Source organism: Colobus angolensis, unplaced genomic scaffold, assembly GCF_000951035.1.
Source record: "Colobus angolensis palliatus isolate OR3802 unplaced genomic scaffold, Cang.pa_1.0 Scaffold12, whole genome shotgun sequence".
NCBI lineage: Eukaryota > Metazoa > Chordata > Mammalia > Primates > Cercopithecidae > Colobus > Colobus angolensis.
In genome coordinates, this window is record NW_012113141.1 from 8,490,358 (window position 1) to 8,511,746 (window position 21,389).

The 21,389-nt window shown below is 39.4% G+C and overlaps 1 protein-coding gene across 1 annotated transcript in view; it reads left to right on the forward strand.

Moving 5' to 3' along the window:
* KAT6B (K(lysine) acetyltransferase 6B) overlaps positions 1 to 21,389 on the forward strand; it is a 218,484-nt gene that overhangs the window by 175,141 nt on the left and 21,954 nt on the right. Inside the window, exons 11-13 of the mRNA XM_011929623.1 lie at positions 8 to 237; positions 3,415 to 3,576; positions 7,340 to 7,433. Coding sequence (XP_011785013.1) covers positions 8 to 237; positions 3,415 to 3,576; positions 7,340 to 7,433 — 486 coding nt within the window. The remainder of the gene's footprint in view (positions 1 to 7; positions 238 to 3,414; positions 3,577 to 7,339; positions 7,434 to 21,389) is intronic.

The following is a 21,389-nucleotide window of genomic DNA, read 5'->3' on the forward strand; positions in this document are numbered from 1 at the left end:
GTGGAAGACTGTGGCCGGTACCCTTCTGTGATTGAATTTGGTAAATACGAAATCCAAACCTGGTACTCCTCGCCTTACCCACAGGAATATGCAAGAGTACCAAAGCTTTACCTGTGTGAATTCTGTCTTAAATATATGAAAAGTAAAAATATTTTGCTAAGGCACTCCAAGAAGTGCGGATGGTTTCATCCTCCAGCAAATGAAATTTACCGAAGGAAAGACCTTTCAGTATTTGAGGTAAGCACGTGTAAATAAAAAATTCAGCTTTTTGAAATCTAGTACTCCTAATTGTTGACTATGTGCTGATTTGTGTTTAGAAGGTGCAAAGTATATTTAATTTTGGCACTGAAATTCAGACTGCCCTTTAAAACATCTCCGTGTTTTGGAGTGTTTAACCATATTAAGCAACCATTTAGATTGATGAAGAATCCCTACTTCATCACATTAACATTTTTGTCTTCCCCAAAATCCCTGTCTACACTAGATATATTCAGCAATGAATTTATGATCTCCTCAGCTCTTTGTAAATTCCACTTTCTTTGGCAGGAGAAATGAGCTTTGTTCAGCAGCTCTAGCCAATGTCTGGCAGGTGCTCACTCTTCCAGGGAATTGAGCAGCTGTACATATCTCCTCAATACACAACCACCTGTGTTTCCATCCACTTCTTGGCAGGATGGATAATCCTTTTGGTGAGACCCTAACAGATGTTGGGACTCCCTCCCATCTGGGTAGATGGCCACCCCTGAAGAACTCTGCTGTTCACAGGAACCCCTTGTGGCCATATGTCTGTCATTGTGGGTTTCTTGAAGACATTTTGTATTTCCAGAATTGATTTAGTAGCAGGCCTTTGCCTCTATATAGTTGCATTGTTTAATTACGTATCTGTTGTCAGTTTCAGGGATTCAGTTAAGCTGAGTCAGTTTTACCTTGCAGGGACCATGCCTTTCTCCCAGGTTATTGTCTGTCTGCAGGACTTTTCATGTCTCTCCTTTATGCTCTTCCCTCCACTTGCACACTTCTGTTGTCTGCTGCATTTTCTCTTTTGTGACCCATGATGGTATGCATTGATGCTCATTCCTGGGTGCTGGGAACACGCCTACCTTGTACAGCAAATGTGATGTCTTCTTTCTGTGAAGTATAGTTTCACTTCTGGATTCTCTTTTTCTGAACTATTCAGGCTGAAATTTATTGTTCTGCCTTACAGTTCTTTTTATTTCCGGCCTGTAGTGTCTTGCCATCATATGAAATAAAGGGAAGGTTATAGGTTTCTCACATGGACCAGGCTCCTTCTCAGACAGGTTTGGGCCCACTAGATTTTCCCCAAGACTGATCAGAGGACACAGGAAACTCCAGTTGTGTCTTACGATTTTTTTAAAGCCTTCTCTTTTCTGTCGGGCTCTTTTGACAAGCTTGGAGGAAGAAGGGTATTGTTGCTGGGAAGGTTAGGTGATATATTAGTTCTTACTAAAAGTTAGGCATAGAGTTTCTCAATCTGGGCACTACTGACATTCCAGGCTGGTGAGTTCTTTGTTGTAGGGGCTGTGCTCTACAGCGTAGGATGTTACGTTTAGCGGCATCTGTGGCCTCTACTAATCGGATGCCAGTAGCACCACCACCCCCTCCAGTTGTACCAACCAAAAATGTCTCCAGACGTAGCCAGATATCCCCCGGGGGGCAGAATCACTCCCAGTAAGAACTAGTGGGCTAGAGGGAAGGCTGAAGACATGTTGCCTGAGCTTCCTGTTGCTATGCTATCCCGCCAGCCCCAGCCGGCTGAGGTGACACAGCTGCTCACAGTTGAAGCTTAGCTAATGTCACAAGTTCAGCTTTCCTGTTGGATCCTTCCTTGATGCCTTAGATCTGTTCTTCCAACCAAAACATTGTTTCTCAAAGCTCAAAACCCATTGTTGGCCTTAAGTAATTATTTAATAAATCGGCATGAGTCAGCATTGGGATTGAAGCTGTCGTAAATCCATGGAACGTCTTCACAGGGGCAAGGGGATCAGTCTTGTTAGGCTGGTAAGAATGGGCTGTTCTTTCAGGGCAGGTGCTTTTGGACCATCCAGAGATGAGAGGGGAAACATCAGAAGCATGTCTGTAAAATTCGCTTATACGAATAAGGAGCTGGATTTGATAAGTACTGAGGTCCCTATTCTGGAATCTGAGTTAATAGAGTATACCACTTGGGCAACTTTTCTCCTAGCAGTTTCCTACAAAACTTATAAAACAAAGGAGGAATAATCACAGATTACAATTTTCCTGCCTCCTTCCCTTTCTTTATTCTTCTTACACCTTTCACAACTGATCAGAATTTTCTTCAGCACTGTCATCTCTCTATTTTTCTGGTTCACAGTTATGTATATCTCCATCTTTCCTTTTTGTAATATACTGCCATTTCCAAAAGGGCCATACTCTCAAATATATGAAAACTTCCTTTAATTAAAGGGAGAATTGTATCCTCTGTGCCCGTTGCCCATATTTGATTGTGTTGCTATGTATGGGACCTAGGTTTCATCTAAGGGAAATAGTTAAATGAAATCTAAAAATAATTTGTGCAAGATGAGAACCCGTATGGTCCACAGGAGACCTGAGAATGGTCAAGTTCGTTGTTTAAGAGCTCTGGTTAGCAAATACCCATTTCCCTTAAGAAAAGTGCTAGGGAAATTCGTTTTGAATCTGCTGTGTTTTCTATTTTCAACAAGTAACTACATTTGATCAAAGAAATTGGCATCTGTGCCTAGCCTCCTGTCTGTAGCCATCAGTATCACAGCTTGATTCTTTTATTTTCAAGAGAAGTAGACTGTAATCATGGTGCTTATTGTAGGTTGAAATTCATATCACTTTCTCTGTAAGTATTCCCAACATAGATATTTTATCTTTTCCAATTATATTTAAGATGATGCTTGGGATAAAACCAAAATGGAAACCTCTTTGCTAATCCACAGTTCTGAGGAATCAGAATAATACAGTTCATTAATTTTAGTTTTATGTGAAACCCTTTGAAACAACATAAAGTTTAACTTACTTGAGAAGTATTTTGATCTGTTTATATTTCCTTAATACAGATTTATTTGGTTCAAATAAAGAGAGAGGACATGCCTCATCATTTTTAGCTCAGAATAAACTACAAGTAAAAATTACTCCTTTACTAGTGGTTTGGCCCTTCTTTGGTAGCTAAAAGAGAAATTTAACTACCTCAAATGTACCCTAATTTAAGAGAAGATGTGGAATTCTGATTTGCCAGTGACAGCTGTTTTCTGGTTAAAGCTGTACTTGCTTAATAGAGTGTTTTAATCTCTCAGTTTAAGATTTGGAAATAAAATGATGTACTTTCTGAAATACCATATAGAAGAAACAATCTTATGTGGCGTGGTGTATTTATGTTAAATAATGTTGTCTGTTTCTTTCTGCTAGGTTGATGGGAATATGAGCAAAATTTATTGCCAAAACCTTTGCTTGTTAGCCAAGCTCTTCCTGGACCACAAAACTTTGTATTATGATGTCGAGCCATTCCTTTTTTATGTCCTTACAAAAAATGATGAAAAGGGCTGTCATCTGGTTGGATACTTCTCTAAGGTAAAACAAGAGCCAGCATGACCTTCATTTTCTTTTTCAAAATGTTTTTGGTAGAGCCCAATTCTTTGAACAGGGCTTTTTCATTACTGTAATTTGAATAAGTGACATGTGTTTTTGAAAAGCTAAGGTTCTTGTTCAGAACTCATTTTAAAAGATGAAAACAAAAAACATGGTGCCTAGTAAGTGTGTAAAGGACCTCAGCACTGTGTGCCGTCCTGATGACATTCTAATTGCTGCCTTGTGGACCACTTAGTATCTTTGATTTTCTCAGTGTAAGCTTATTTCCGTTTTCCCTTTAAGTGGTGTCAACATGAAGGTTTCAGTTTAATGTAGCATTTAAGAGAGAATTCTCCTTTCTCCTTGTTGCCTTCCCTCTGTTGTCAACAGTATCTCAGTGAGTTAGGACGCTGGCATTTGGACAGTCAAGCTGATAAAACGACTGGTTTTACACTTTCGTCTCTTATTCTCTGTGCTATGGTTTTAAGTTCTAAAGCAATCTCACCTTTAGAAAGCCTAAGTATCAGCTGGGCACAGTGGCTCATGCCTGTAATCCCAGCACTTTGGGAGGCCGAGGCAGGTGGATCATGAGGTCGAGAGATAGAGACCATCCTGGCCAACATGGTGAATGCAAAAAATTACTAAAAATGCAAAAAATTAGCTGGGCCGGGTGGCACATGCCTGTAGTCCCAGCTGCTTAGGAGGCTGAGGCAGGAGAATCGCTTGAACCTGGGAGGCAGAGGTTGCAGTGAGCTGAGATCGCGAGCGAGACTCCATCTTAAAAAAAAATAAAAATTAAAAAAAAGCCTAAGTATCTCTAGCTATTAGAGTGGGGGAAACATCGACATATTGAGGGGATGTAGCTTGTCCTTTTCAGTGGTTCAGAGCAGTTCACTCACATTCTTCTGCTCAAAGGCTTCTAAGAAACAATAGCTCCTTTTAATAAAGGATAACTGAGTTTGGAGACGTTTACCGGGTAATGACCTTAACTTTTCTGAGGCACCTAGGAAATAGTTAAATTTACCAGGATGGTACATAGAGACAATAATTATGAGACTTTTAGGTAGAAGGTCCAAACTCTATCTTTTATTTATTTTATGATACATTTTTTATATTAGGTGATACTTGAATTTTAATGAATCTGCTCTTGCACAATGTAAATGGGATGCTTTATACAAGTGCCATTTTAATGGAGTTTCAAAAGATAGAATATATGTGAAGGTACTTGCAAACTATAGCTATCCTAAATTCGAGTCAACCCAAAGATCATAAACAAAAATAAATAACAGCATTCATGGAAAACTGTCTCAGTGTTTTAATCCACATATTTGGTAAAGCTTTGAAATGAAAAAGAAGAAAGTTAATTTGCACATTATAAATTCAAAAGATGATAGAGAATTAACACTGACTAAAACAATAAATAGGAAATCTATTTATATGATTAATAAATAAAACACCTTACCTTTTATGTAGGTTTGTCAAGATCATTTTTCTCCAGAGACTTAAAAAGAATAGCGGTTGCGTCCTTCCTGTTAGAAAATGGTGTTTCTTTCAATGTCTGTGGATTTAAACATAGGCTTAACCGTGCCCACCTTACTCATGCTGCACTGACCATACCGCTCCTGAGTCTTGTGTTGGCCGCTGAGTAGCAGCCATGTATAGAGTTGGTGGTGATTCTTGAAGTTTGAATTTCTGCCTCTCTTCCTCCCAGGGTGCCTAACATTTTACTCAGAACTAGCTCAACTTTTCTCATTTTGTCAGTTTCTTCTATAGCATGGCAGCAGCTGCTGTTATTTCCTGCTATTTTGGAATACTAATATGCCTTGGCAGTATAGTGAAACAAAAATTAATCTGAAAAATAACCATGTTAAAAGACTAGATGAGGCCAGGTGCGGTGGCTCACGCCTGTAATCCCAGCACTTTGGGAGGCCAAGGCAGGTGGATCACGAGGTCAAGAGATCGAGACCATCCTGGTCAACATGGTGAAACGTCGTCTCTACTAAAAATACAAAAATTAGCCGGGTGTGGTGGTGCATGCATGTAATCCCCGCTACTCTGGAGGCCGAGACAGGAGAATCCCTTGAACCCGAGAGGCAGAGGTTGCAGTAAGCTGAGATTACCCCACTGCACTCCAGCCTGGCGACAGAGCAAAACTCCATCTCAAAAATAAATAAATAAATAAAAAAGACTAGATGAAACTAAACCATATTCTCATGTGTCAGTTGGAATCTAGAGGACTCTGGCCCTTTGGGGCTATTCTTGAACTAAATTCTAGAGGTTATTAGAATGACGGTTCAAGGATAGCCAGAGAAGGGCTGGAATGACCTAGAAAAGTTCAGTGCAAATTGTTACATGCATGTGACTTTCCAAGCACATAATAGATGGCTGTAAACAGAAAGGAAAGAAGGAGTAGTAATTTTATTCATAGCTTAGAATTTAGCTGTAGTAATGCGTTAAGTTGTGAGGCGGGGGAAGAAAGATCACTACTATATTGGATCTCAAAAAACTCTGAAAGGTGGAAATGGTTCTGGACAAGGAAGGGAATGGTATCAAGGATGAATTCTCTTAACCCAGAGTACATTTCTTTTTAGAGAGAGTGACCTGTTTGTCTAACTTTGCAAAATAGACGAATTACTTGAACCTTTGCCATTGATGTGCACATCCAGTGAGGGACAATTCATCTTCTTAGGAGAACTGACACACATTGCTTCCTCCTCATTTTTTAGAGGCTCCATAGACAACTACAAATGTGCAAAAGTTGAGAATGCATCTTTTTCACAAAGAAATCTTCAATTCTGCCCTGTAGGGTTTTTTCTACAGCCATCTCCTGTGATCTTTCAAATTGGTTCATTAAAGATCTGGGTGTTCTGAAGTAAAACTTTGGTGTGGTTGGTACCATTTGTGGTCAGTCTTATTTGTGGTTTATATTTGGCCAGAGCATCCATGACCTCAAAAGCCTTTTCCAGATCTCTGTGTAGGTTTTGGCAACTTCTGTGTACTCTGAATAAAAAAATGCTGCCCTGATGCCACATCCCATGAAAGTTGCAAGTTCTTCTTTAACTGTAAGAGCTGTTTCTTACCGTGTTCTATCCAGTCTTCCTCCTGGTTTCAAACTGTTGATAGTATTTTGGTCTAACCTTCGTTTGGAGGCTTTAGGGTTTCTTGTTGTTGTCTTTTTGTTTCATTTTGTTTTGTTTTCCTGGTTTGAAATGCAGATTAATTATTTCTCTAGCTTTTTACATTGACTTTTTATTCATAGGAGAAATGTATTTGTGCACATCTACCCACACAGATACTGTTTTAGTTTCACTGGGGCATTTGCCAAAAGGCAGAAGACAGATTGCTGTTGCAGAGTTGTAGATTATTATTATATTTAGCAAGATAGCTGGCTAAATCCTAACTTACTCCACTGGGTGACTCCCTGGGATGTTATTTTCTCTATCTCTGAAGTTATTTGAGCAAGGAAAGCATTTCTTTTATACTGTCTGTATTCTGTTTTATTTGGTTCATATTTCCTTGGATTCTTTATGCATATTTTATGGCACTGACTTTCAAGAATAAAGATGTAGTTGAGAGGCATGCCAGAGTCGATGGTTTGTTGTTAGTTGATAGTTTGATTGATTAATATAGTAGGATTTTTCTGCTTGATCCTGACCTAACCCATTGGCTTTCTTTAGTGGACAGTTTTACAAGGACAGTGGCAGGTGCAGGGAATTGCGCACTTCAGCAGGCTCTGACATACTTGATCTGTTTCTCCTTCCCTCAGGAAAAGCTTTGCCAGCAGAAGTATAATGTCTCCTGCATAATGATCATGCCCCAGCACCAAAGGCAAGGATTTGGACGGTTTCTCATTGATTTCAGTAAGTGAAGTACTTTATTTACTTTCATGATCCAGGAGGCTGATGGCTGTTACAGGAAACAGTAACACATAAAACTTTATTTAACCTGCATTGTTGTTTTTATCAATAGATAATGAGTTTTCTATTTATATTTACATAGGTTAGAACATCTTCCTCAAGTGAAAAATGTACTGCTGCTCAGTGATTGTACTCTAGGAAATTGAGACTAGATCTCTCGGCAGCAGGCCTCATGCACAAAGCCATTACCCTGAATGAACCGACAGAATTACATTCCATTTTGTGGTGCTCATGCTCATTAGCACCAAAAGAGGCAATTATTCGTGATTAAAGCTAAAGGAAGTATTACTTGAAAGGATTTTCAGCTCTCTAAAATTTTGCCTATAATCTTGTACAGTGCAAAGCAGAAAAGGTATATTTCCATTTAGAAAAATAATTTTCTAGGCAGCCTGTCCTGGGCCTTGCTAGTAGAAATAACTCTTACCTTGTTTTGTTAATTTCCCTTTTCTATTATGGAAATTAATACAGTGTTTGTATCTAGAGGTTTCCCAAGAAATATTTATCTTATATGCACTCATATCTTCTGAGCCTTCTCTGTTAAAACCGGAATAATATATAAAAGTATGCACATGGATAATGTTTTTAAAAATCGGTAGTTTGTTTTTTTCCTTGTTTATATTCTACTGGATGTGTAAATGTTGTGTTAGGGGTACATTTGGAGAACTGATTCAAAATATCTAGATAACATGATGACCAGATATCCCATGATAATAGTCATTTCTGGTCATGTAAAAATCTGTCATTGGCCAGGCGTGGTGGCTCATGCCTGTAATCCCGCACTTTGGGAGGCCGAGGTAGGTGGATCACAAGATCAAGAGATTGAGACCATCCTGGCCAACATGGTAAAACCCCATCTCTACTGAAAAATAAATACAAAAATTAGCTGGACGTGGTGGCACATGCCTGTACTCCCAGCTACTGGGGAGGCTGAGGCAGGAGAATCACTTGAACCCAGGAGGTGGAGGTTGCAGTGAGCTGAGATGGTGTCAGTGCACTCCAGCCTGGGCAACAGAACGAGAGACTCTGTCTCAAAAAAAATAAATAAATAAAAATAAATCTGTCACTAGGAACCAGGTGCTTCTTGATTACCAGATTGCAGTTTATCTGCTTGTTAACTGAAAGGAGGAAAATTTAGGACTTTGCACAATGTTCGTCAGCTATATCAGATGCAAAAACCACAATGTAAATGTTCTCACAGAAAACCATGAAGAAATACAGTGAATCTAAATCTATCTTGTTAGGTATTTTAAAGATTAATGTCTGATAAAAGTGTAAAATAACTGAATAGCAGTTTTGACTGATTTATCTAATGACATTGAAGAATGTGATTCTTTTAAAAGAAAAATTTTGATTATTTTTCCATTTTTAGATAATATTTTTAGTTATTGATTCATTACCCTTGTCTTATCTATACTTTCCTGACCTAGTTATCCGTGAAACCAGTAATCCCAAGGAGGGCCATCTTACCAAATGCAGTGTACCATTTTTATTTTTATAGTGTCCTAGCTGTAATCATTTCTGAGGGCAAAACCATTTATCTTGTTCTCCAGTATTGTGTGTCTTCTATTCATAAGTAGTCCATAAATATAGTTTCTGGTATGCATAGCAGTCATTCAAGCCTTAAATTTTTGGTCATATCTATATGCCTACAGAATAAGACAAACTCCTTAGCTCAATATTTAACGTCTTCTAACATCTAATTCCAGCCTGTCCTTTAGGCTTTTTCATCTACCAATCTCCTTTTTCTCAAATAGTCTGAGCATGGTCCTATACCTCCATTTTTTTGTCTATGCAGTCCCTTCCTTGAAGTGATCACCTAATCCTTTCCTAGTCTCCCTCTGTTCAAAATCCTGCCCATTGTTACGAGCCAGCTCAAGTATCTCTGCTTTTTGATCCCACCTCCTAGAATTTTATCTCATACCTTTATTGGTCCCATATTGTATATGGTATCACACTTACACTCTATTCACCCTTTTGTGATAGTTATTGATGGAGGTGTCATACTTCCAACTTCTCTGTATCCAGTAGTACAGATTCCTATATAATAATATGTATTAGCCGGGCGCGGTGGCTCAAGCCTGTAATCCCAGCACTTTGGGAGGCCGAGACGGGTGGATCACGAGGTCAGGAGATCGAGACCATCCTGGCTAACACAGTGAAACCCCGTCTCTACTAAAAATACAAAAAACTAGCCGGGCAAGGTGGGGTGGCGGGCGCCTGTAGTCCCAGCTACTCCGGAGGCTGAGGCAGGAGAATGGCGTGAACCTGGGAGGCGGAGCTTGCAGTGAGCTGAGATCTGGCCACTGCACTCCAGCCTGGGTGACAGAGCGAGACTCCGTCTCAAAAAAAAAAAAAAAATAATAATATGTATTAGAGGTATAAATTAAATTGTATTGATATAAACTAAATTTCCAAATTGATATGTTTGCTGTCCACAATAATTGTCTACCTAAAATTAGAAAGGAACTGGTACTTACTAGGTAAAAGTTCAAGCTCTAAATTCAGTAGCGTCTTATTTGTACAGCACGATCTGGCACTAAGGCCTTCTACATAAGAAAACAATCTGGGTAACAAATACATTATCTTCAAATGCTATGTCTTTTTTTAAACCATTTTAGTGAAAACTGTTATTAGAATCTACCTTGTATTTTAAAACTACAGAACACATTGAAACCTTTACTGAGTGGCTCAGGGCCACTATGATGAATGCTGTCTACCAGGATGTGACCAGGCAAAGCAGTGCTGAGGGTGTGGTTTTTGATTTTCTCTTTCCTGTACACTTAGCATTGCCCCTGCTGGAGTGGGTTTAAGAAGTGCGGTGAAAGATCTGAATAAAGTTGAAAAGGGATTGGTGTTATTCCCTCAGAGAAGAGGAAACTAGGGGAAGAATTTTATAGCACTCAAAGAAAATGTGAACTGGTCTAAACCCAATAGAAATTCAATTTAAAACCAAAAGAATTTCTTGGCTATAAAAGTTTTAAGGAAGATAGAGTAGGCTGCTGAAGAAATTAATAGCACCTTCTCTTGGAAGTTACTTAAAGTAATAGTACATAAATATCTTTCCAGAATGATTGAAATCCAGCCTTTGAAGGTAGGGATGAGTCACATGACCTCTCTTGATCATTTTTGATCTCATTATTTGGAGCCCAGGATAGAAAGCTAACTAGGGTTACAGGTTTTCTAAAATCTGCTCTGGTTTTTTAAAGGACCTTTTAATGGTTATATTTGTTTTATTTCTGTTTGGTACATGAGCCTGGGGTCTTTTGGTCAGGGATGTATTTTCAGTAAGTCAAATGAGGTTGTAGATCAGGTAGATCTTTATAATTGCCAGTTTAGTAAGCTGAAACAAGACACAAGCAGGGAGAGAGATATAGCTGCCCACTTGCACACTTGATCACAGATGTGAGTGGAATGTAATGCATTGTGTGTATATACACGCTCCTGGACTTACAGTGGGGCTATGGGCTGATAAACCCATCATAAAGTGAAAATATCATTAATTAAAAATACATTTAATACACTTAATCCACCAACCATCGTAGCTTAGCCTGGACTTTAAATGTGCTTAGAACATTTACATTACCCCACGGTTGGGCAGTATCATCCAACACAAAGCCAATTTCATAATGAAGTGTTGAGTATCTCATGTAAGAGTGTTGTACCACATATCACTAGCCCAGGAAATGATCAAATATGGTTTTTACTGAATGGTGTTGCTTTCATACCTTAGTAAAGTTGAACCATTGTAAGCCAGGGACTATCTGTATAAAGAACTGCAAATGCAGTGCTTTGAACACTGTTCTTCAGGGCAGCCGAGTGAGGTGGAATGGTCATCCATGGAACCATGTGCTGCTTGCAGAATAAGTCATTTGTCTGTCACTTCCTAGAATAGCTTCTCTGGGATTTGTCAGAACAAGGCTCCCGAGGAGGCCATTTGCAGAGTTTGCCCAGAGTGACTAAAGGGTACCAACTCCCAATTTGCTCATAAACTCCCTAGTGGGTTTTATGACTCTTTGCCCACAACTGGAATGGGTGGAGGAGAGAGTGACTATCATGGATTGGTTGAGAACACAGTCCTTTCTCTTGGATTCTAGGATTCCTTTTCTCAGTCAGAAAATTTGAAAGTCTTCCCCATCTCTGTCTGTAAAGTCTTTCTATCTCTCTCTTCCTCCATCCCCACCAGACATACAGAGAACTCCCTTGCCCACAAAACATTTGCAGTTCCTGCTTCAGAGCCTCACACCGACAAGGCAAGGAGCTCTTCTTCTCCCAGCCACTGCTGAGCCCTGGGGCCCCAGAGTGCTCCATCCCAAGCCCTGGACTGCTTCTGCTGCGGGGGCTGCCAGCAGTGCCTTATCCATGTCACTTTTTTTTTCTTTAATTTTGAAATAATTTCAGACTTAGAGAAAAGCTCTAAGAATAATACCACAATTTCCCATACATTGTTGCACATGTTCACATTTTATCACGTCTGTTTTCTGCTCTATTATTTTCAATCTCTCCCTTTGTTTCTCTCTTTCTCTCTCATATATTCTTTTCAGAATCATTTGAGAGTAAGTTGAAGATGTGTGGCACCTTTATCCCTAAATATTACAGTGTTTTTCTACAACGATGCTCTCATATATAGCCATAATACAAATTATTAAAATCAAGATATTAAAGTAATCTCTGTGCATTGTTCAAATTTTAAATTTTACCAGTTTATACTGATGTTCTTTCTAGAGGAAAAAAAAAAATCTCCTCCGGGATCACGTGGAGTACGTAGTTATGTCCCTGGAGCCTCCTTTAATCTGGAATACTACCTGTTTTTTTGTTTTGTTTTGCTTTGCTTTGTGTTTTCCATGATTTTGATATTTTTGAAGCATACAGGCCACTTATTTTGTATGGTGTGCTTCAGTTTGGGTTTATATGATGTGTCTTCACAGTTAGATTTAGGCTGTACATTTTTTGGCAGGAATACCATAGAAGTGACCGTATGTCCTCCCCAGTGCATTTCATCAGGATCATATGATAATACATTTGTCTCATCACTGGGCTTAGGTGGGACCTGCCAGGCTTCTTCACTGTGAAATTACCATTTTTCGCTTTGTAATCAGTAAGTATCTGGTGAGAAGATACTTTGAGATTATATAAATATCAATTCTCATCCAATTTTCACCTCCTACTTTTACCTTCACTTATGGCTCTTATCTACAATAATTATTACTAGGATAATTACCAAATAGTAATTTTCTAATTTCATTCTTTCTATAACTTACTAATTGGCATTCTATAAGGAAGAATTGTTTCTTCTTCCCCATTTATTTAATTTTTTTTGTATAATTTTGGGTTTTAATTTTATTCTATAGGTTATATCTTGTCATTACCATGATTGATTTTGATGTTCCCCAAACATCAAGTTGTCCTGGATTTATTTAGCAGCAAATGTTTCAAGTGGATTCTTGTGCCTTTTCCACATGCTTCCATCCTGTGGATTCTTCCTTTCTGCCACAGCATGATGTTCCAGATTTAGCTTATCCTTTTCTTAAGCCAGCGCTGGAATCATCCATTTCTCCCAAGAGCCTTGGTTCCTTATGGTGGAGAACAGTATTTAGGAACCGGGATCTGGGCCGGGCACACTGGCTCATGCCTATAATCCCAGCACTTTGGGAGGCCGAGGCAGGTGGATCTCTTGAGGCCAGGAATTCAAGACCAGCCTGGCCAACATGGTGAAACCCTGTCTCTACAAAAAGACACAAAAATTAGCTGGGCATGGCAGCGGGCGCCTGTAGTTCCAGCTACTTGGAAGGCTGAGGCAGAGAATTGCTTGAACCCAGGAGGTGGAGGTTGCAGTGAGCTGAGAGTGCGCCACTGCACTCTAGTCTGGGTGAAAGAGGAAGACTTTGCCTTAAAAAAAAAAAAAAAAGAAGGAAACCAAGTTCTGATCACTTAAATGTGCCCATGGTTACTTGGGTGTCACTGCTTCTAGCCCTCTCAGAGGACAGAGCTAGGATAGCATGCATATTTATATCCATGTATGTGCATCCGTGTATGTGCATGACTGTATTTATTGTTGATTGCCCATGTCTTATCAAAAGTAAACTTCATGAGAGTGTGGACTTTGCTTTTTGCTGCATTCTGATCTTCTAGAAGAGCATGGCGCTTAGTAGGTTCTTAATTGTTGAACAAATGTTAAATTATGACGGGAAGAACTTTTAAAATGTGCTTTCCCTTCTTGTGTGTGATTCTTAGGGAGAATTTTATTTTATTAGAACATAAACCATCAGCACTGGTTTACTTACTTCCAAATGATGCCAGGTATGCCCTGTCTTCTTTCGAGGTCTGGTACTTTTGCTGAAATGCAGCCTCTATCTTTAGATCATTTCAGTTGCATCAGAAAGAAGATGTCACTGTCTGCTCTAAACCTTTGGCGGAGAAAGCAGAGCTGTGACATAATCCACATTTGTACATAGCTGGTTGAAGAGACACTTATCTTTTCCTTACTTTTTCTCTTATCAGATAATTCATTTCTTGATTGCATTTATTTTGAAAGGAAAATTCCAGCTTTAGCCATAGGAAGCTGTCAAGAAAGCTTCTCCTTGCTTAGCCTTCCCAGCAGCTCCTGGGTGAGTGCAGTCAAGGCAGTCATTAAGGAGTAATAAGTTACGCTTTTGAAATGGTGCTCAAGTACTTTATAGCCTTTTCTAAGATAAGGAGCCTCCCACCTTCACCCCCATGACACTTGTTGGAAAATACTGGACCAGCAGCTATATCCTTGGGCTTTTGCTGGGTTTTGGAAGACAGGTTTTGACCTATGTAATCAAGTATAATGATGACATTTATTTTAATAGGATTCTAGTCTGTAATATAATAAGGAAAATGGCTATTTTTCCTTATTTTCTCATTATAATATGTTTCACTAAAAGCTTTTGCCATTACTGTTTTATTACATTGGTCTGAAGTACAATATGTTTTAATATGCTAAAGATAACATCAAGGTTGAAAATTGAGCTCTCAGTGATTTATTCAGAGGTTGACTGCTGCTGAATGCATTGAAATGAGTTGCATGAGACAGTGCAGCTAACGATTTATTTGTATATCTTTTTTTAAGCTAAGCTTGTCATAAATAAGAGCAAATAAATAGCTCTTATAGAATAGTTTGTATTCATTGCCTCAATGAAAACATTGTAAATATGAAACATACGGTCTGCAGTCTCTCTCATTTTTTCTGAAAGCTAGTGTTTTGCCTTACATAGCTCAGAATTTTTTCGGGTTTTGGCATGCAGGTGGTTGTTTGTTGTTTTTTTTTTCCAAACAAATTTTTTGTCTGTTTGGATTTCTAACATTGACTGGCATTTGCAATGAGTCATTTTGAAACCCACTACTGGACAAATTCCATTCAAATAATTGGGATGAGAATAACCTAATCTTCAGCGGTAACTGGAACAAAATGAAGCCTTAGTGGGACCGTCAAGAGGGCAGGGACTTGGTCATTGCTAAACTCCAAGCCATGAGCACAGTGGCTAGCACATAGAGGATACACAATAAAGGACTGTTGGGGGAAATCAGTGCATGCCTGAGTCTAGTTAATCCACTTCTTTGTATGAGTGTTAACACCTGCCAGATACATCCAGCTAGCTTTTGACCAGTAGTGCTTAAACTCGGACTTCCTCTCAGTCTTTGTTTTTTACACTTTGTTTATCACTTCGTCCCATCTTTCAGTAAACATGCTTTAAATACACTGTGCCAGGGATGGTCTAGGTGATGAGGACGTAAGGATGAATGATTTAGTCCTTGCCCATAGGGTAGTAGAGGGTCAGACACAAAATTCTTCCCAGCCCTGCAATTTCAAATGTGAGAGAGGCTGTGGCAGTGCAGAGGAGGAAATGCTTCCAACTCTATTTTCCATTTACCCAGTTAAGATATATGGAAGAGATACATTTTTCACATTTTTCTCTTCTCTTCTCTTCTCTTCTCTTCTCGACTGGGTCTCACTTTGTCACCCAGGCTGGAGTACAGTGGCCTGATCATAGCTCACTGCAGCGTTACACTCCTGAGCTCCAGTGACCCGCCCATGTCAGCCTCCCAAGTAGGTGGGATTACAGGCACATGCCACCATTCCCGGCTGTTTTTCACGGGCAGAGGTGGGGGGTCAGGTAGAGACAGGCTCTTGCTTTTTTGCCTAGGCTGGTTTCAAACTCCTGGCTTCAAGCTGTCCTCCTGCCTCGGCCTCCCAAGGCACTGGAATTACAGGTGTGAGCCACTGTGCCTTGACCTGTTCTTAAAACAAGATCAAGAAAGATTTTGCTCTGCTTGGCTGAAATTAGTGCTATACCTGGTTTGGGTTTCAAGAGAACTATTCCCCCTTGAACATATTTTCCAGCTTGTAGTAGAGACATTATGTTTGAGACAGAATATTCTAAGATAAAAGTTTGCCTGCACTTACCCCTCTCATGATGGTATTTCATTTTCTTTTTCTTTTTTGTTGAGACTGAGTCCTGCTCTGTCGCCCAGGCAGAAGTGCAGTGGCACGATCTCAGCTCACTGCAGCCTCTGCCTCCTGGGTTCAAGCAGTTCTCCTGCCTTAGTCTCCTGAGTAGCTGGGATCACAGACATGCACCATCATGCCTGGGTAATTTTTGTATTTTTTAGTAGAGACAGGGTTTTGTCATGTTGCCCAGGCTGGTCTCAAACTGCTAAGTAAAAGCGAACCACCCGCCTCAGCCTCCCAAAGTGCTGGGATTACAGGCATGAGCCACCACGCCTGACCCTAAACAACATATTTGTGACTTCAGCTGGTTGTAAGGTAGTTTTTTGGTTCGTTGGTTGGTTGGTTGTTGGTGTTGTATTTGTTTGTTTTTAAATATAACTTCATATTGGGTAAAACAGAAGGTTTTCCTTAACTTGTTTAGAATTGTTTAGGAAAATACTAGTTAGGAATCTGATTTTTTTTCTCCCCCACAGAGGGTTTGTGGTTAGCATGTTTGTACCCTAATATTCATGCTACATTTTCATGTTTACCAATGTAAAAACCTCTGTTTTGTAATTATTTATATGGAGTCCTGCTTTGAGTTAACATCATAGAGGAACTCTTTTTTTCAGCAAAATTGTTTTAAATTAATGTTTCTAAAGTGTATAAAAATGGTTGAGTGGATTAAAAGCAATTCAGTTTCACATGTAACCATTTGTCCACATGTAAATAAATATGTAGCACAATTACACAGCAGAAGGTACAAAAAGGTGTTGCTAAAATCATGAGAAAATGTAATACAGGTGGACATCACTCTCCACAATAAATTTACGTATGTCCTTTTTGGGGGCAAATACAGTCATCATTTTAAATGAAGTCGAAGAGTTATTTCTGTAAACAAAACAAAGTCCTGCTTGTCATACTAGACAGCAAGGAAGCAAAAATTGTTAGGGTCATGTCAAAAAGACTTAGGAGTCAATTTGAAGAGGCTCTGACCAGACAATAAATATAATAATAAAGATAAAAAATATGCAACTATCAAATGTTTAAATTCACAAGTTCATAATAATATTAAAAAACAAACTGATTTAGAGGATAATAGGAACCAGTTTATTATCTTGAAAACCGCAAACAATGTAATTAAAGCATTTATCCTGCCTTTCTTATATAAACTGTACAGTGAAGTAATTAAGTAGTAAAGGAGGGGAAACATCATTTTATTTTTTAAATTTTTAAAATTTTTTTGAGACAGAGTCTTGCTCTGTCACCCAGGCTATAGTGCAGGGGTGCGACCTCAGCTTACTGCAGCCTCAACCTCCTAGACTCAGGAGATCCTCCCACCTCAGCTTCCTGAGTAAATGGGACTACAGGTAAACACCACTATGCCCAGCTAATTTTTTCATTTTCTGTAGTCTCTTTATGTTGTCCAGACTGGTCTTGAACCAAGCGATCCACCTGCCTTGGCTTCCCAAAGTGGTAGGATTACAGGCATGAGCCGCCACACCTGGCCAGAAACATCTTTTTATAAACATATTCCAGCTAACCAATGAAAATAAAATGCACAGTGGTTTACACCTGCAATCCGAGCACCTTGGGAGGCCGAGGTGGGCGGATTGCCTGAGCTCAGGAGTTCATGACCAGCCTGGGCAACATGGTGAAACCCCATCTCTACTAAAATACAAAAAATTAGCTGGGTGTGGTGGCATGCGCCTGTAGTCCCAGCTGCTCGGGAGGCTGAGGCAGGAAAATCCCTTGAACCTGGGAGGCAGAGGTTGCAGTGAGCCGAGATCGCGCCACTGCACTCCAGCCTGGGCGACAGAGTGAGACTCCATCTCAAAAAAAAAAAAAAGAAGAAAAGAAAATGACAGAATTAAAATATAACCGTTTTGTAATCCCCACCACCACTGTGAATTAATGGATGTAGATAATGAACAAAAACAACAGTTGCAAAAAGGACAACCAGAAATTATGTATCTTCTGATCCAGGATATTTGTAGTCTTGCCAGTGGATTGAACCCAAGTCTTATCAAGCAAGCATTGGATCTAGTTGCCGTTTTGCAAGAGATACAGAATAAAGAGGAGCATACTGAGCTGAATGCAAGTAGGAGATCAGCAAAACTCAGAGTGTGGACAGTATAGGTCAAGTGGCCCCAGTTCATCCACAGATAGATTACAAGGAAAAGAAAGGGGTGAAGGTGGAACCCCTAGATTAAAATGGCATTAAGATTTTTTTTTATTTTAATAGGCAAGACTGTTCTAGTGGCTGGGCTGTTTTGGTGATGAAAGTATAAAAAAATACAAGAGATTATTGTGAGAGTCAGTCTAGCGGTTACTTATGAGAGAGAAGGGGTGATTGGCTGGAGCAGATAGAAGGTTTTCTGGAGTAGCCAGCAAAGTTCTCTTTCTTGATCCTGGGTGATAGTTACAAGGACAGTTGCCTAATAATAATCCATTAAGCCATATATTTGTTTTTTGTCATTTTCTGTATCTGTGTTTTATTTTTGTTTTTTTAGAAAGTGATCATCTTAAAATGGTAGGTGATATCCTATGGTATCTTAGCGCTTGGGTTTTTGTAACTCTTAAAACTGAAACTTACTCGATTGGTGGCATCCTATTAGTCATGTTTTAAAGAGAGACATGGTTTTCACCTTGACTGCTCGAAAATGAAAACTTGAGTGTACAAGTATTTAGTGTACCGGCATCAACTCCATGTCAGCCTTTGCAGAGCCATTTTTATGTGAAGGAAATGTACTGAAATTTACTTGAATCAAATCCTCTGAAGTGTTGAGTCTAGTTCATCAGAGAACAGCATTCCTGTAAATTTCACTTTCACTCTTAAACTTAGAAAAACATAATTGAAGGGTTGTGCATTAACAGAATGAGGATGAAATGAAGGATTCGGACAAGGAATGGCGATGCAGAGTGAGGATGGAGTACAGAGAAAGTATTTAACTGTGAGCCTGAGGAGAGAAAGAAGAGACACTGCAGCATGAGAACTGTTTTCCCATTTTTCTTTTTTTGTGGGAAGAGTAGCACCAGCAGACCCTGTAAGATATGTACAGGAAAATTGCCCTTTCCTCCTCCGTGGTTGCTGAGCAGTTCTAAAATTTGGGGTAGATCTTTAGGCACTAGAAACAGAACTTAGAGAAAAGATGTTAAAAGTTAGATTTTTAAGAAAGGGAAGAAAAAGCCTGGGATGACTTAAAATGTCCTGAACTGAGGCTCTGCTATTTATCAGAAAAACAGGTTTCCTTCTTCTTAAGAAGGTGATTCTCTGTTCGTAGACTAAGAGTCCTGCCCTGGGGTTCGCCCAGCGTTGGAGCTTTTCTCCATGAAGTTAAGGACATTAATAAGATTTTTCTCTACCGAAGCAGAAGATGCCTCTGAAGACAGCCTTTCATCCCTGTAGCTTTTCAGTTGCATCCAGTTAAAAACTTATAGAACATAATGAATGTTTTTAGAGAGGAAATAAAATGAATGATGCCCGTGAATTTGTTTTAAACATTGTTTATTTTACCTAATAATTTATATAAATATTCCTTGAAGAGGAAGAGAAATCACCAGATTTAATTAATAATCGGAAGCTTTTTAGAGGATTTACTTTGAAATACCTCCCTGCCAATTTTTCATAAATTAAGCATAAACTTTCTTTGACCTCATCACACATAATTAAATAGCTGTGGAAGGGTTAAAACCAACTAAAAAGCAATTCTGTATCTCAGTCTCCATTCTCCTGCAAAATTATACAGGAAGTTTGTTTCAGTTCTCAAGCAGGGTAATTACAAGAGACAGTTACATAATTTACAGTTTCAATCTACTTGTCCATAATCACACACTTCTACCTACTTGTATATACCCCCATGAGTATGTGTGCTGTACTTTGATTTGTAAATGATGATTGCAGTGTGATTGATTCCTTGCGATGTAACATATTGAATTGATTTTTTAAAAAATGAACTTTAGCTGTTAACATGTCTATTTGAGTTCCTGTGATTTACGTAGTTTGTGGTTCTTGCGTTCAGCAGTTGCATACCAGCTAACAAATTAAACTCCCAGAGCTTTTTTCCTCATTAAATTTGGAAAATAGAGTGTCTGCATACAACCTAACCAGAAAAGTGCCTAGTACCTAGTAGGCACTCAACTGTTGGACATAGCACAAAACCATTTCAAGCCTTTGAAAGTGGAATGGAGATTCTTTGATTAACATAATATAAAGTCTCGTGGTGATAATATTAGTATATTGTGGTGAAGCTCTGCTAATATTAATGTATTGTTACTAAGTCTCAAATTTAGCTAAACAGTGGACAGAATAGCAGCTCATTCCAGGGGCTTAGAGAAATGTATCACCTATAACTGAAGGGGTAGTCATTGCTATCTTTAACACTGCTAGTGATGATATTGCATGTGTTTTGTTTTTCTAACAGCTAACATGTACTGTAGCCAATTTGGACTTTAAGATTCCCTAAGATTAAAGGCTAAGTCCCTGGCCGGGCGCAGTGGCTCATGCCTGTAATCTCAGCACTTTGGGAGGCTGAGGCGGGCAGATCACCTGAGGTCAGGAGTTCGAGACCAACCTGACTAACATGGAGCAACCCTGTCTCTATACAAAATTAGCCAGGCGTGGTGGTACATGCCTGTAATCCCAGCTACTCAGGAGGCTGAGGCAGGGTAATCCCTTGAACCTGGGAGACAGAGGTTGCGGTGACCTGAGATCACGCCATTGCACTCCAGCCTGGGCAACAAGAGAGAAACTCTGTCTCAAAAAAAAAAAAAAAAAAAAAGCTAAGTCCCTACATGACACCAAGTCCCTGGGCAAACCAGCCAGCCACTTGTCTGGCCCCACCTCCCGCCCCAGCTCCGCTGCCTAGGGTGCCTGTGTGCTGCACAGCTTCAGAGGGGCCTCAGCAATAACCCTGGGGGGACATAGCCATTGACCTCCAGAGGCTTCTTACCTCAAATCACGTTTCAAAGCATTTGGGAGATCAATAAAAAATAAGTGAAAAGGAAAGTGGATCAGTGGAGTGGGATTGTTTGTCTAGATAACCTGAGGACAACTAGCAACAGTTTCTCTGTCTTAACATTTCCAACAGTAGTTGATCAGTCAGATTAGGTGATGGGCTGTACTTTGATTTTAGAAAGTCATGTCAGAAACTGACAGATTCCCTTTTGAAATGTACTTTGTTTGAAAACAAAGAAAATTTCTAAGGAGATTTGTATTCTCATTTTTTCTTTCTTCAATCTTGCTGTGTATTTTTGTTTGCTGTGTGAAAGCTCATCATCCAGAATTGGAATTACAACATAACTTTGTCCTATTTTTAAAAATTACAGCTGGTACACACACACACTCCCTTCCACATATACACACAGCATTTTAGGGGGCTTGTAGGAGAGCAAATGGAAAGGCAAGTTGCTATTCCAACCATCCTGTCTCCCAAACCTGGTTCTGAAAT